At 40.9% G+C, this 15,980-nt stretch overlaps 1 protein-coding gene across 3 annotated transcripts in view; it reads right to left on the bottom strand.

The window, feature by feature from the left end:
* tfcp2l1 (transcription factor CP2-like 1) overlaps window positions 1–15,980 on the bottom strand; it is a 40,247-nt gene that overhangs the window by 20,436 nt on the left and 3,831 nt on the right. For 2 of the 3 annotated variants that reach the window (XM_052026606.1, XM_052026468.1), the window contains exons 3-10: window positions 11,300–11,376; window positions 9,760–9,865; window positions 8,760–8,866; window positions 8,181–8,333; window positions 7,019–7,129; window positions 4,346–4,434; window positions 2,731–2,779; window positions 2,525–2,618 (exon numbers count right to left, since the gene is read on the bottom strand). In XM_052026606.1, coding sequence (XP_051882566.1) covers window positions 2,525–2,618; window positions 2,731–2,779; window positions 4,346–4,434; window positions 7,019–7,129; window positions 8,181–8,333; window positions 8,760–8,866; window positions 9,760–9,865; window positions 11,300–11,376 — 786 coding nt within the window. Of the gene's footprint in view, window positions 1–2,524; window positions 2,619–2,730; window positions 2,780–4,345; window positions 4,435–7,018; window positions 7,130–8,180; window positions 8,334–8,759; window positions 8,867–9,759; window positions 9,866–11,299; window positions 11,377–14,893; window positions 15,320–15,980 lie in introns of all 3 variants that reach the window. The other variant, XM_052026536.1, reaches the window with a different exon arrangement.

Consider the following 15,980-nt stretch of genomic DNA (forward strand, 5'->3'; position numbering starts at 1 on the left):
GAGCTTAGGCAAGTTTACGTTAGGTTCATGGAAAGGATCAAACAATAACACCGGATTAATGAGGTTCTTGCATAACTATTTAACCTTCAGCAAGGTGAACAATAACTTTAAGAAGCCCATGAAAATATTGTGCATTCAGACATATAATCCATGTTATTTTCTTTAAAAAAAATGAACTCTCAAACTTTCAAAACACTGCAAGATTTCCAGCAGGACACTATGAGAGAACAAAGTAGCATACAACACTTTCTCCTTAAACATTCCCTGGTGTCAAGGATGATTTGCTTCCATTATTGTTCTGTAACTTCTGAGTGACGAATGAATCCTATACATGACCTGCAGGTTCTGCCACTACTGATGTAAGTGGTGCTGGGTGGGGCAGGTAGGTTATGTAGACTGTTGAACGCTCCTTCCACTGCTTGCACCTGTCCTTCATGTGCTCCCATTGGAGAGATTCAAAGTGCTCAGTATCTTCCCAAATACTTCTCCGTCCATTTGAGCAGACTTGGGTGAGGGATTCCCATGAGTTAGTGAAGAAACTCAGGTGAATCTTGAGGATGTTCTTTCTCTAACTTGGAAATCACTTACTATGGCACTATGGAGTGTTTCAAGAGTTTGGTGTCAGGCACGTGGATGATTTGAGCTGGTTGAGAGCAAGCAGAGCTGAGATTGGTCATGTTGACCTGGAGGAGAATCCTACCAGCGGATTCAAGGATGTTGTGAGGCAGCATTGGTGGTACTTTTCTAGTGCTTTTGAGATGCCTCATGAACGCTGTTCAGGTCTCTGACCCATACAGGAGGGTTTGGATTACTGCTGCTTGGTGAAACATGCATGGGTGCTGGGATTGAGACCTTGGTCTTCCTAGCATTTCCCTTACACAACCAAAGACCACGCTAGCACACTGGAGGCAGGGAAGTTTGTCACCATCTTTACTGAGAGGTGGCACCCAAGATATGGAAGGTGAAAGTAGAAGGTCGGTAAGATGACAAAATTGACCCTAATCTGTATCAAACCCACTGATGAAAGTCACAGATGGAGCCAATGGAGGATGGTAACAAAGTTTTGGGGACAACACATTGGACTTGACAATTTTCAAGAAAGGAGACATGACTACACTGGCATGCTCTCCTCTTCCCAGATGAGGTCATGGATTTGTGCCAGAAATATTCCTCAGTCACCTTTTAGTACTTCAGCAGGGATTCTGCTTGACTCAGTATCTAAGTGGTCTGGATCCTGAGCTTGTTCCACTCACCACGTTCTTTTAGGTCATGAGCTTTAATATGCCTGTGGGTCTGTTTTATGTCCAGTCCAAGAAAAGATTTATGATTTATTGGCTCTTCTTATTGTTCTCAACCAACCGGTCTTGGTGTTTTCTGATAGAGGCACTGGGAGTCTGTCCACAGGCACGAATCATGGTGACCTTCAAGGTGGACCAGGCACTAGGCACACTCTCCACTTCCCGATTAATTGTCCTTCACCACTTTAAAGGACACTCAACATCAAGGCAAGGGTCTCCGCACAATAAATATATTTTTCCTGAGTTGAGAAGGAAATTGAATTGCAGCCAGTCATTGTGGCACTGCAAAAAAATGATACTCCTAACTCTTGTACACATTGAGAAGCAAACGAGCAGATCTTGGGCTTTCTCTTGTACTATGCAAGCAAATCAAAATGAGTTGAAGGATTAACACTGGCCATTAAGGGTGAGAAGAAGGTAGTTATAAAAAAAGTGAACAAGAACCCGCCTTCTCTCCCTCACTCTTCAGTGATAAGGAGACACACAAACTTTTAGTGACACTAATTATTGATGAAGTTCAATATCAAAATACTGTAGATGGTGAAAACTAAAATAAAGACAGAAAATGCTGGGAATATTTAGCAGGTCAGGCAACATCTATGAAGGGAGAAGTAGTTATTAATTCATAACTAAACCAGAATAACTTGAAGTTATAATACAGAAAACAAAGGACTGCAGATGCTGGAATCTAGATGAAAAACACGATGACGCTGGAGGAACTCAACAGGCCAGGTAGCATCCGTGGAGAAAAGCAGATGGTCAACATTTTGGGTCAGGACCCTTCTTCAGGACCGAAGATAGGAAAAGGGGAAGCCCAATATATAGGAGGGAAAAGCAGAGCAGTGATAGGTGGACAAAAGAGGGGAGGCGGGGGTGGGCACAAGGTGGTGATAGGTAGATGCAGGTAAGAGATAGTGATAGGCAGGTGGGGGGGGGGGGGGAAGGAGGGGAGAGCAGATCCACGGGGATGGGGTCAAAGGTAAGGAGAGAGGAGAAAAAAGGTAGAGAAAAAAAAAGGCTAGGAAAGGGAAGAAGCATGGTGGGGGGGGGGGTGGGTGGGTGGGTGGCTGGCTGGAGCTCTGGACAGAGGCAGCTGAAGGCACAGCCACAAATGGCCACCAATAAACCTTCAAACAGTGTCAATCGCCCAGTAGCTGCTGGGAAAAGTTATTAGTCTAGATCGTGAGGGTTTCCCCAGCTTGTGACAATACTAGATTATTTCTCACCTGAGAAATTAGCAAATAACGGGCAGAATGCAGAGAAGCGGTTTCTGATCAGCCAATGCTGTGTGTCCTGGTTGGAGGCCGTGGGCAACAGATACTGCATGGCAAAGAGAACAAAAGATCTTAACTCAAAAAGTAAATGGGTAGTAGACCAGAATACCTCGAGCAAAATAAAAACACTGCATTAACAGAACCTTACAACTACTTACATCAGTGCCCAAAGGCAGGAGCTCTTCTTGGCTTGTAGGTGAAGAGTTTCTGAATTTTACCCAAGCAGAAAGAAAAGAAATGAAATCAGTAAGCGATGGTACAGCTATGTTAACACATCAGGGATAAAGCAAACACCACAAACTTATCTACAAAGGCTGTGATTAAAGAGATAAGGAAGATTCAAGATCTAAATGCCTTGCATTTTATCCTGAATTCAGAACCTATGTAGATCTGTAGAAATAAACACTTAGTGTTAAACCATCCTCTATCAATAAATAATACTGCTCTAATGAAACAGCGAATAAGAGCCAAAATTAAAGTGAGGGTTGTTCCCTCAAAAGGATTACTATAGTGGAGTGTAACGTCATTGGCTGCAGGTGGTGGGATGGGAGGAGAACATCCAGCATTCTGGCTCCCTATCCACATTGCTGCTGAAAATGACTGTCGCTCTGCAGATATTTTCCCTCAAGTGCCTATCCAATTCTCTTTTTCTTCCACTCCTACAGCGAGTGTGTTCCAGACTATCACCAATTTCTGCAAAGAAAGAACTTTTTCTCACATCCTCCCTTGCTACCGGTTGCTATAAATCTGTGTCCCTTGGTCCTTGAACCATGTGTTACCGGAATCAGCTTCTCTCTATTTTGTCCCATATAAAATCCTCCTGTTCATGCACAACTCTACCAAATCTCCTCTCAACCTTCAATGCTCCAAGGAGAATAACCCACACTTTCCCAATTTAAACATGTTAACTAAAATCCTCCATTGCAAGCAAATTCTAGTCAATCTCTTTTGCACACCTTCTAAGACCTCTACATCCTTCGGAGAGTATGGCGAAGAGAATCAGATGCAATAATTCAGTTGTGGTCTAAGCATTGTTTAATTCACATTTACTTTCCTGTTTCTGCCTGCACTTAGGAAAACCAGGAATCAATTCTTTACCAAGTGCATTCTTAACAAGTCCTTCCACTTTTAAATATTTATGCACACAGACTCATGGGTCCCATAGCCCTCTTTTGAATCGTACCATTTAGTCACTTCACACTTCTTTGTACTAAATTACATTTGCCATTTGTCTGCCCATTCTGCATCTAAAGACAAACCTTTGCATGACTCGTGTCTTCAGGGAAGCAGGATCAAAAAACAAGAAACAATAACCAGCAATGATCTTGAATATTATGTTTTTGGAAACTGGAGCAGATCTGATCAAGCTAGTCAGCAAAATGAAAAGGGAAAGCACCAGTAAAAAGAATTGCCTGTCTTTTAAATGCCCGTCAAATTTTCTATCTGTCTGGAGAGCTATTCACAATATTTGCCTCTGCAGTAGGTGCATATCATCAAAGAAACAAGACAAAATGACACCGCAGTCCAGCCTATTCCAGAATGCAGTTCCCTGGAATCAGTAAAAAAAAGGCAAAGATTAAATTGCTCTGATAGGTCTCAAATTATGGTCAACTTCTGCTTCAGTAGTCCTGTGTCTCTTACTGACCACATTCAGTAACTAATTCATTATGGTCAGATTACTAAGATCAGGTCATTACATTCTGAAATTTCATAACTACAATTACTCACAGCCAAGAGAGTGACAAGGAGGATTCTGTAGAATATGGTACATACCCTTCACAGACACTGAGGCTGACAGGCAGAGTATTGTAGCCTATGGAAGAAGTACAATTAATGTATGAGGAATCAGGCCAAGGGGAGCACTGCAAAGGAGAACAAGAAGGACAGTTCAGTCAGTATGTCTCACACTGCTTCCTTGCATTAATATTCTTTGTCATAAAGTCAAATAGTAAACCAAACAGTTTTTCCTCTTTGCATAGATTAACTGCAACCACTGCGGCAATATTTTATACAAAGAAGGGCAAGACTTTAAAAAGAGTGGAAGAGCTGCGAGATACTTAACAATGTACAATCATTAAAGTGGGAGAAGTAAACAAAATGCAAAAAAATATTGTAAACTTGATATAAGTCAGTCAAGATACAGTGGCAAGGAGCTAACGCAGAACCGGTAAAATAATATTGGTTAGGCTGAAGTAACATGCCCCATCCTACTTATAGGAGATATGGAGATGTGAAGACATGAGATGAGAGACTTTCATTATGAGCAAAGAGAGGTCACTGAAAGAGGGAACTGTTACAAGTCATAGTGATGTACATCATGGGGAAACTAATTTAACTAAGCTAATTTAAGTGGATTCCATGGTGATAAATTTAAGATAACCATCCAAAAGAATGAGTTCCGGCAAATATTTAACTTTATAGCACAGTGATCTTGAAATTTCAACTGATCCACCACAAACCAATGGTAGAAGCAGAAATTATAATGGTTTCCAAAACAGAAATGCTTATTTAGCTGAAAAGGAAAAATTTAAGGGGTACATCACTTGAATGATAGCTGACTCAGCAAACCAGTACAGGCATACTAGCCTTCTTCCTCAATGTAAAATTATACACAGACCGTCCCTGGGTTACGAATGCCTGATTTATGGACACCCATATATCCCATAATATTCGTAAATTGAAAAGTCTGATGTATGTACATACTTTTGTTCCTATGAACAGCAGAATTAGTTTCCCCCTCTCTCCACATTTAGTCATTGTTCTTTCTTATCAGTCTTGCATGCTTTTGATAGCATGTTGAGGTACAGTTACCATATCAAGTGGTTTTTGTGTATTTCCCGACTTATGGCCAAAATCGACGTATGGACGTCTATAAAAAGGGAACCCGTTCGTTACTCGGGGACGATCTGTAACTCAAACTGTGGATCACCAGAGAAGGAGGAAAATACACCATCCTTAATTTTTTTTTAAAAAGTTACAATACTTAAAAGTTTGATTTATTTTGACATCAGAAAGTTGCTTGTACTCATCAACAACCTAACAAATCAATTGCTATGCCTCAAGTTAGGAGCACGATTCAAACAAAAAAGGATGTTTTAAAAAAAAATCACAGTGACTAGCCTTCTCCCTGCCTTCAGTTGATATAAAATTTCAGCACTGAAACAAACCAGATCATTAGTTTCTGGTATGTTAGCAGGGATGAATGGGTTCAAGAATTAACTGGTTAGATTTCTGGAGAACCAGTTATGCTAGTGAGATTGGCAAATGTATTCAATGGACCCGCATTTCCAAAACATCGTAATGCTGGCCTAATCTCAAGGTTAGAATTTTTTTTCTCTCTCTGGAACTTGACCCAAAAAATGCCATCATTCTTTACTCAACCTAGTACACGAGTTACTGAAGCCAAAATTTACTTGGCTCCTATTTACGTCACTGAAACATCTTAAAGCACTTGGCACACATTATTCTGAAGTGCAACTACTTATATGGGCAAGCGTAGCCACTATTTTGGATGTGCTAATTTCATATAAAACAGTGGTTAGACTGCAATTGGAGTATTATGTACAGTTCTGGTTGCCACACCACAAGGGTGGTAGCAATAGAGGAAGAGATTCACCAGGATGTTGCCTGGAATAGAGGGCAATAGTCATATAGAAAGAGGTTGAATAAGCCTGGGTTTATTCTCACTGGGAGATGGAAGACTGGGGGACAACCCAATAATAGATTATAAAATTATGAGGGGCAGAGATAGGATAGACAGTCAGAGTCTTTTCTGCAGGGCAGGAGAGTCTAAATCTAGAGGGCACAGGTTTAAGTGAGGGGGGAGAAATTTAAAGGAGATCTGAAGGGCAAGTTTTTCCACACAGAGGGCAACAGTTGTCTAGAATGAGCCACCAGAAGACGTGGTATAGGTGGATACAATTACAATGTTGAAAAGGCATGTGGAAAGGCACAGAGGAGTATGGGCAGGATCACAGTTGGCAATAGACAAAGGCACAAGTGTTAATTTATCTCTGCTCTTTAACTTCCCAACACAATACCACAGTAACAGGTGCATGGCATGTCAGCTTAATGTGCCATCCGAAGAATGATACTTCAAGCTCCACATAGGATATATGGTTCCGTTTTCAAAAGAAATTTATTAATCATATTCCAAAAAAAAACCCAACCAGTCTGCTGATGTTTTTGGGACAGTTTTTAAATACTTGAAAGTTTGCATAGCTGGAAAATAAATCAGATAATAAGTTCCCAATCAACAAATATGCAGAAATCCATCAATCCTCCTTTATCTTCCTGATGCAACCATGAACACAAGATGTTACGAAGTCTACCAATAATCATTGATTTATGTTAACATTAGTATTTAGAGAAGTGTTTCCAAGTTAGTGGAATGTGTGTTTGTATCTCAATTTAACAGTTTCCACATTCTGACTGGATATATCTCACCTCTACAAGAACTGTTGTTTCAAATGACTGTTGATACTTTTCTCTCTCTTGGTTTGTACGTTTTTCTATCTTCTCCCGATCAGTCTTCTGTTTTCGATCAGCTCCCTTAGGCTTTAAAAACAGACATGCCCATTACAACCAACTCAAGCTTTGCTGGAAGCCCGAATATGGTCAAAGTCAAATCATTTCTATACACTGAGCCAACACTGAATCAAGCACCAGATCCACACTAAATCAAAAATAAGCATTTTCAATAATTTTGCTTTAAAATGGATTGAAAGAACAATTAGAAAGGAAAGAATGGAATGTCATACTCAGTAATAAGGCAGGGAGATAAAATAAATTAATCAAAAGGATGAGCTAATTGGACGAGCAGATGCTTTTTAAATACACACTTGGGGAAGAAATTCAACCTTGATTGTTAAATGTGTGAGAGAATACCATCCCCAAGCCAGGACAACCCCTCCACAAAATTCATCCTCCCTCTTCCCCACATTCATTTCTGCACACTCTGTTCCTCTGAAGTCTCTGAATATCAGGAGGGAGATATAACCAACCAACAACACTCCAACAACCCCTCAGGAGAATTGTTCCTCCGTATGATTTAAATACCAGATGTATTTAGGTTTTTCAAGGAAGTGATATTTCCAGAAGACCCAATTGTGCCAATAAACTCCTCTTCATCAGCCCCTGCACCCACCATTAAGAGTTGAGAAATATTTTGGGGTGGGCAGTGGGAGCTGGACCTCGGTTCTATCAATCAGACACAGCAGAAGTCATAGCTATATTCCAAGAATTAATTAGGAGTATGAAAAAGAGGAAACCTTTCATTTCATAAGAAGTTCTGCTCATTAACCTGTTCTGACACTACTTTTCCACTTCTGTAATTAGCTCTAATCGGCAGTAACTTCACAGCTCAATGTTACTACCATTGGGGAGGAGGTACAGGAGCCTGAAGACCCACACTCAACGATTCAGAAACGGCTTCTTCCCCTCTGTTATCAGACTTCTGAACAGTCCATGAACACCTTGTTATTCCTTTCTCTTGCACTATTTTTGTTTTTGTAATTTATAGTAATTTTACGTCTTTGCACTGTACTGCTGCTGCAAAACAACAAATTTCATGTCATCTAAGTCAGTGCTAATAAATCTGATTCCATACCTTGAACACTTTGATCTGACAGCTGGCAGAGTGAAGGTGCTCTGTATATTCACCGTTCTCATTTTGTTTGAACGTGTCAATCTGAATTCTGAATGGAACTCCTTTCTCCCCACCATGCTTCCTGGGGGTGAACTCAGTACTGATGCAATGGACCTAAAATAAATAGTTAAAACACATGCAAACGTCCACCTATTTTGCACTGTGTTGGCGAGGCCACGGGTCGGAAACTGCATTCATCTCTCTGCACCTGCTTTCAGAGGGATACACTGGTCAATTACGGATAAACACAATGAGGATGAACCTGCAGCTGGTGGCCATGTCAGAGAAATGATCTCGTTTTGAAAAGGAAATAGGATAAGGGATGGCAGACAGAGAACAGAGAATGCAAGGTGCAGTGGCTGACTGTAACAAGCAAAACCAGCAGAACTGCAAGTTCAGAACTTGAGAGCAAAGGCTTAATAATTAAACTTCAAGCAGCATGAGGGTTCTTCCTGTCCTTCCCCAGCAAACCATCCCCACCACCACTTTGCATTGCATTAGAGGCTGCGGTGCATCATGGCAGTGAGGCTGTTACTTTACCTGAACAAAGACAGAAGTCCTTTTGGTGGGATCCCAGAGAAACTCAACACTATTTAGCTGCAAAGGATTTGCTCGAGGTTCCAGGATGCCAACCGACAGAGGCAAGTCTGTGAAAAGTTCCATTTTACAAAAGATTCAAGATTTTTTTCCTGCAGCATTATGCAAGTATGTGTATGATTCTACTTCTTCAATTATGCCAAATTAAGAGAAGACCATGCAAATCTACTGCTTGTGGAGGGGTGGAACCAGATAGGATTTAAGTTGTCACCCTAAGACAGGGACTAAGGTTGCATAACTGTTCCCCCAGGATTTAAGAGTCATTGAGTTTTACAGCAAGGAAACAGGCCCTCCAGCCCAACTCATCCATGCCAATTAAGTTGCCCAACTGAGCTGGTCCTATGTGGCCTATATCCCTCCAAACCTTTCCTATCTGTCTAACTGTGCAAATGTCTTTTAAATGTCATAATAGTATCCACTTCTATCACTTCCTCTGGCAGCTTGTTCAATATACTCACCACCCTGTGTGTGTGAAAAAGTTGGCCCTCAGGTCCCTTTTAAATCTTTTCCCTCTCATTTTAATCCTACACCCTCTAGTTTTTGGACTCCCCTACCCTGGGTAAAAGACTGTGGCTATGCCCCTCATGATTTTATAAACCTCTGTAAGGTCATCCCTCTGCCTCCTGTGCTCCAGGGATAAAAATCCTGGCCTATCCAGTCTCTCCTTATAACTCAAGTCCTCCAGTCCCAGTAACATCCTCTTCAGTTGGTAAGAAGCATCGAGAACTCAATGTGGCCTTTTTCAGATAAATATTCAAAGACCAGAGCTTAAACTGTCTGAATGTTAGGATGGGTGTTGTGTTATCTAACTGCCCTGGTAAGGTTGATTCTAGTAATACAGGTCTGTTGGAAGTGACCTGCCCTTAACTCCATACAGCACTGTGACACCCACACTCAGCTCGCAAGTTATTCTTGAAGCACCGCAACAAGTAATGCTGCTCACCCAGGTCCAGAATGCGATCTCCAGGCCGACTCCATCTCCAGCTCTCCAACTGCTGGTGCTCGGTGTACTGTAGGCGTCTGTCGTGGAAAACCACACGGATAATGCTCTGGAAGACAACAATTGAGCAATTGGAAATCACTAGGCAGAACTGGGATTTGGCACTGGTCGCAGTGCAGCATGCCTGGATTTTACTTATAGACTCATACGGCATGGAAATAAGTACTTTGATCCAACTCATCCATGCCGACTGTGTTGCCCAGTGAGCTAGTCCCATCTGCCCGCATTTGGCCCATAGCCCTCTAAACCTCTCCTATCCATGTACTTATCTAGATGGTTTTTAAATGTCGCTAATGTGCCCGCCTCAACCACTATTTCTGGCAGCTCATTCCAAATACCCACCACCCTTTGTGTGAAGAAGCTGCCCCTGATGTCCTTTTTAAATCTCTATCCTCTGATCTCAAACCTATGCCCTCGTTTTTGGCATCCACTCCCTGGAGAAAAGATGATGTGGCGTTCACCCCGTCTTTGCCCCTCATGTTTGTTTGGATGTTTATTGAGAGAGCACAGGAAAATTATGGTTTGGTAAATGACATCACTCAGTGTTGGGGTGGAGAGGGAGATGGTGCATGAGCTTGCTCTGTATATTAGGATCCAATAACTTCAATGGAACTGTGTGGAAGCAAGGACAACTAAATGCAAGCACTTACACGTGTATTTAGGACCAGACCAATAGCATATCAAGGAGGGAGTCTTCTACTTAATCATTACCCTACACATTCATCCTTTCACTGGATTTTATGTACCACCAGGCTCAAGGACAGTTTCTATCCTGCTGTTATAAGACTATTGAACGGTTCCCTAGTACAATAAGACGGACTCTTGACCTCACAATCCACGTTATGACCTTGCACCTTATTGTCTACCTGCACGGCACTTTCTCTGTAGCTGTTACACTTTATTCTGCATTCTGTTATTGTTTTACCTTGTACTACCTCAATGCACTGTGTAATGAATTAATCTATATGGACAGTATGCAAGATAAGCTTTTCACAGTACCTCAGTACATGTGACAATAATAAACCAATATAAAGCCTTATGAACAAGAAACAATGGAATTTGTAAGTGATATTCAGTGTCTTTCATCTCATTGCTAAGGATTTCTTGTGCTACACTCACTATTACTCTGCCTGAGTCACCTAACGGACAATTTACTTTCGGACTTCTATTGTTGAGCTTACAACTTCACTTCCAGTCAAGACATCCAGAACAGGGAATATGGGATACAAATAATCAAAATGTTGTTAATCCTTCGGGGCAAGTGGAAGAGGAATAATGGTGTGGCACACCATCTGAAAGAATAACAATAACAGTTGTAATGTTGTTCAAAGCAAAATATAAATACAGACTGACAAGTGTCACGAATGTTAAAAGAAAAACAAATACTGTATAATCGTGCACAATCCAGTCTCAGGATTACACAAATGGTGCATGCTACACAGGTTGATCAACTGCACTTTCCAGATGTGGGAAAATGTCTTACCTTTATATATTTCCCAATTATTTCTTGACTGCCTTCCAGTTTTTTGTTGTCAATTATACGGATTTCATAGGATTGGCCTGGTTGATAAGAAAGCAAAATTTTGGTACACTCAACCCTTTAATTAGCAAACCCTTCAATCTATCCAATAATTCAACTTACTTGAACAGCAAATTTACTATTTTCCTAAATTTATCTATTCAAATTAAATTCAACTTTAAGTGCAAAAACCAACTGTGAGTTATCAGCAGTAAACATTTCTTTACAAGGCACAGATCTTTAATGAATATAGCACAATCCAAATAATTCCTGAACCAATTTAGATTGGATGTGGCATCATTGTCACACTCACAGCTGGAACAGAGTCCACATTCAACAGTGCTGTGATTTATTTTCATGGGGATTGGGGTTTGCCCTAACTATTTTTTTCCTCCTAACATAGCACTCTAACAAACATTCCCATAAATAAATATTATCCAGAAGCTGCATCTCATCTGAAGGTTTTTACCCACCTCTCCAGCATTAACCTGCTTACTGGATTCAACTTAGCTTCATATTATATACTATCCATCGCTTTACAATACTGTCTCACAGACTAGATGATTTCAGGACTACTTGACACTTTTTATTTTTGAAAGAGAAGTTAACTTTACATATACAAGTTATACATTTTACGCACACTCACCCTCAAAATTCAAGAAAGTCCATAATTCGTCAATTACCCTTTATAAGAACGTCTTTTGATAGTTGTTCGAACTGACAGGGTCTTGGAAGCAAGAGTTCTTACTGCTGCTCGACAAATGCAGCTTCTTTTCATCCTCTCCTGCATAATTCTTTATTCACTTCAGGTAGGGTTGGCTGCTCCCAGAATTCTTGTTTGGTTTTAAAAAACAAAACACTTTCGGAAGTCCTCAATGCTGTTTCGTCCCTCCCATCATTTAACCCAGTAACTATCAAAATTCAACATTTCTGTTAACTCTTGTGTTCTGGGAGAAAAGGGTTCCCAGAAAACTCAATACTATTTCAATGTGTATATATCGATTGTCAACAGTAAATGTGTGCCACAGATTTGGCAACATGCAGGCAAACAGAAACATTTGACATGTCTGTTTGAAACAGTACAAATTTTCATAATCAAACAAACCAGTTATTTTTAATTAAAAGAGTAACGTTACTAATTACGGCAAAATAATTAACCAGCTAATTATTTTAATTCATAGACATTTCTGATTTCCATTCAATGCAAACTTTAAAACTTTGCTGTAAGCAGATTATTCAATACATTAAAAATTGATTTAATAGTTCAAAAGTAAACATGAAGCCAGATAATACTGGATGACAGCGAGAGATTTTCATTCACTTAGCTGCAATACCTCAGAATCTCTCATTGGTATTATAAACTAAGGCAGGTTAGACTCAAGGTAATATATTAATTTCAATTAGACTATCCGTGTTTGTCATTAATGATCCTTTCGATGTATATTCCTCCTAGGATGGGAAGTAGGGGAGAAGGGTAAACAGCCAGAGGTCGCGGTCCATATCAATACCAATGACATGGGTAGTAAGAGGAATGAGGTCCTGTTGGGTAATGAGCCGGAGAACCGAGTTCAAATCCCAGCACAGCAGTGAGGGAATTTAAATTCAGTTAATTAAATAAATAAATCTGCAATTGAAAACAAAAGAACTAGTATCAGTAATGGTGACCACAAAACTACTGGACTGTCACAAAAATCCATCTGGTTCACTAACATCCATGAGGAAGGAAATCGGTTGTTGTGACCCAGTCTGGTTTAGGTGCCACTCCTGATCCACAGAAGTTGGTTGGCTCCTCACAGCCCTTTGGAACACCCTACCAAGCCATTTAGTTATATCAAAACTGCCACTACCAGGGAGCAGCTTCACCCCATTAGGGTGATTGGAGGAAGGTATAAGAGGGACGTCAGGGTAAGTTTTTTTTAATACACAGAGAGTGGTGGGTGCGTGGAACGCACTGCCTGCAGAGGTTGTGGGGGCAGATACATTAGGGACATTTAAGAGGCTCTTAGATAGCCGCATGAATGATAGAGAAATGGAGGGCTATGTGGGAGGGAAGGATTAGATAGATCTTAGAGCAGGATAAAATGTCAGCACAACATTGTGGGCTGAAGGGCCTGTGCTGTGCTGTAATGCTCTATGTTCTATGAGTTTCAGTGGTTCAAGTAGGCAGCTCCCCACAACCATTTCAATAGATGTGCTGGGATGGGCAACTAATGCTGGCCTGGCCAACAAACCCACCACAATAAAAATGGCAGGTTTTTAAAGAGCTAGGAAAGGGATTAAAAAGTCGCAAAAGATACTAACATCTAGATTACTAACAGCATCACAAACTAGTGAGTGCAGGAAGGATGGAGTACAGATGAAGAGGTGACTGGAAGGATGCTGTAGGCAGGAAGGTTTTAGGCTGCTGGAGCACTGCGACCTGTACAACTGGGATGGTTAGCACCTCACTGATGCTGGAACCAATATATTGCCATGGGCAGGTTTTCTGATACCTGTGGGGAAGGTTTAAACTAAAGGCAGGCCAGAATAGGAACCCAAGCATAGATTCCAAAAGAAGTGGGTCAAAGCTGGAAATGGAAGGCAGGGAATTACTTAGACTTTGGAAGTGAGATGGCAGGAAGGCTGGAAAGCTGACAACAAATGGAGTTTGACAGTGCTTAATAACTAAACCTCAGTGCAAGGAAGTAAACAATACAGCAGATATGGTGACGGTACAAACATATACAAGGAATTATGTTACCATAGTGATTACAAAAGACAGGCAAAAAAAGGCTGCTCAAGGTTCTTGGCTCGCTGGTTTTCAGAAAGAAAGAATGAGTAAAAAAGGATGAGGGTGGGCAGTGAGGGGAGCTGGGGGAAGACCCTTCCAATGTTGTTTAGAAAACCAAGTACAATAGAGAGGAGAGATGATATGATGGAAGGATTTTCAAATGATACATTATGAAAAGACTGAATGACTACAGGCCAGTCACCTTGAACTCTGATACAAAAGCTGATGGAAACAAAATTGAGAGGGGGGGGGGGGGGGGGGGGGGGAATCACTTGGCAAGGCACAAATCAACCAAGGACAGTCTTCAAGGCTGCAAGTCAATAGCTAGAAAATGGGATAAACTTTGTTGATGGCCACAACAGGATGGAAAAAGTGGTCTCCTCCTGTGCTATTAACATCTACTACGCTATGAATTCTCAGAAATATACCAACACAGACAGCACTTTCTACCAATATTGCAACCATTACTCAAGTCCACATTTATGTAGGACTTCCTAAAGAGAAAAGGGTATGTTCAATTTTTTTTTGAACAGGATAAATTAAGATCTCAGAGATGATGCAATATCAGGAGGAAGTGTTAACAGAACAATTAGGGCAGGAATTCAGCCACTGTTGTATGTGCTAAACAGTACATCTGCTACATTCTACTGAAGTCCATGGAATCAACTGAACTTCAGAGGCAGAGTTCAATTTGCACATGTTACTACATCACATGTTTAGCATGTATAACAGTGCATGAGTTAACACCCTTTTATCTTAAATTTAAATTTCATATGTAACCTTCTCACCTGTAACCTCTGCAGTCTTCATATGTTGAATCTACAAGGCCTGAAGCTGTCTACCTCGTTAAATCAGCCCGAGTTTCACGCAACAATTTGTTTTTAGGTTGTGTATAAGAATTTCAGCTCCTTCTCGTCTAAAGAATTTCACTTAGGTTACCCTCCGCAGTAACCTCAGCTGCTGGCATTTGCATCAAGGGTTGCTTGGGTTGCGCAAGGGCAATGCAAATCTGTGCAAGTTACGAGCAGATTCAGAGAAGTCCAAAAGTAATATTTGCTTCAATCTTCAGGGTACCATTGCTCAATGCAGAGGAATGTTATTGGTGCTATATCAGTTCAAAGTTCGTTGGGTTAAACCTCAAAGGAATGTCCAAAGCAAAGCGTTTTAGCTCTAGTTTCAGTTACATTTTAGGTCACAGAATGACATGGAGCCGTCTGCAGAAAGACATAACATATATTCCTCAGTAAATCCCTACCACATTTTGCCTTTCATTTGCACTTCTTGTGCTGGGGCAGAATTTCCAAATGTTAAAAATGTTGACTTTTTTTTAAAAAAACACAGATTCCATGTGGTGGCAAACTACTTGACTGGGAACAGCACTGCATCTGGTGACCAATTCCAACCTCAGCAGAATTCCACACACACTCCCCTTCCAATTGGGCTCATTGTCCATTATTCAGGAAGGAAAGCCTTGCTACAGTTTATTGTTCAATTTGCCTAAGCTATTGAAAAATTTGAAAGGCTGCACCCAACACCCATAATCACCCCACCCAATCCAAAATTCTAGACCACAACCCAGACATTCTCCCCCACAACAAAGCCCCAATCCCACCTCAACCTACTCGCCCTCCAAACATTTCACTGCTGAACAATGGAGAGACCCGGAAAGAACAGATGGCTCATCAGTTTGGGAACACATGATTTGATTATCCACAGGCACTTCATACGTGGTTCCAACATACTATACTCTAGCCAAGTGGATATTTCCGCATAGGAACAGGTTGAAGGCGTTGGGAAAACAGATCACACCCATAGATCAAGGTTAGAAGCAAGGAACACCATCGCAAAAGATATCTGCAAGCTAAATATTCCTGT

Source organism: Pristis pectinata, chromosome 1, assembly GCF_009764475.1.
Source record: "Pristis pectinata isolate sPriPec2 chromosome 1, sPriPec2.1.pri, whole genome shotgun sequence".
In the NCBI taxonomy this organism is placed as follows: domain Eukaryota; kingdom Metazoa; phylum Chordata; class Chondrichthyes; order Rhinopristiformes; family Pristidae; genus Pristis; species Pristis pectinata.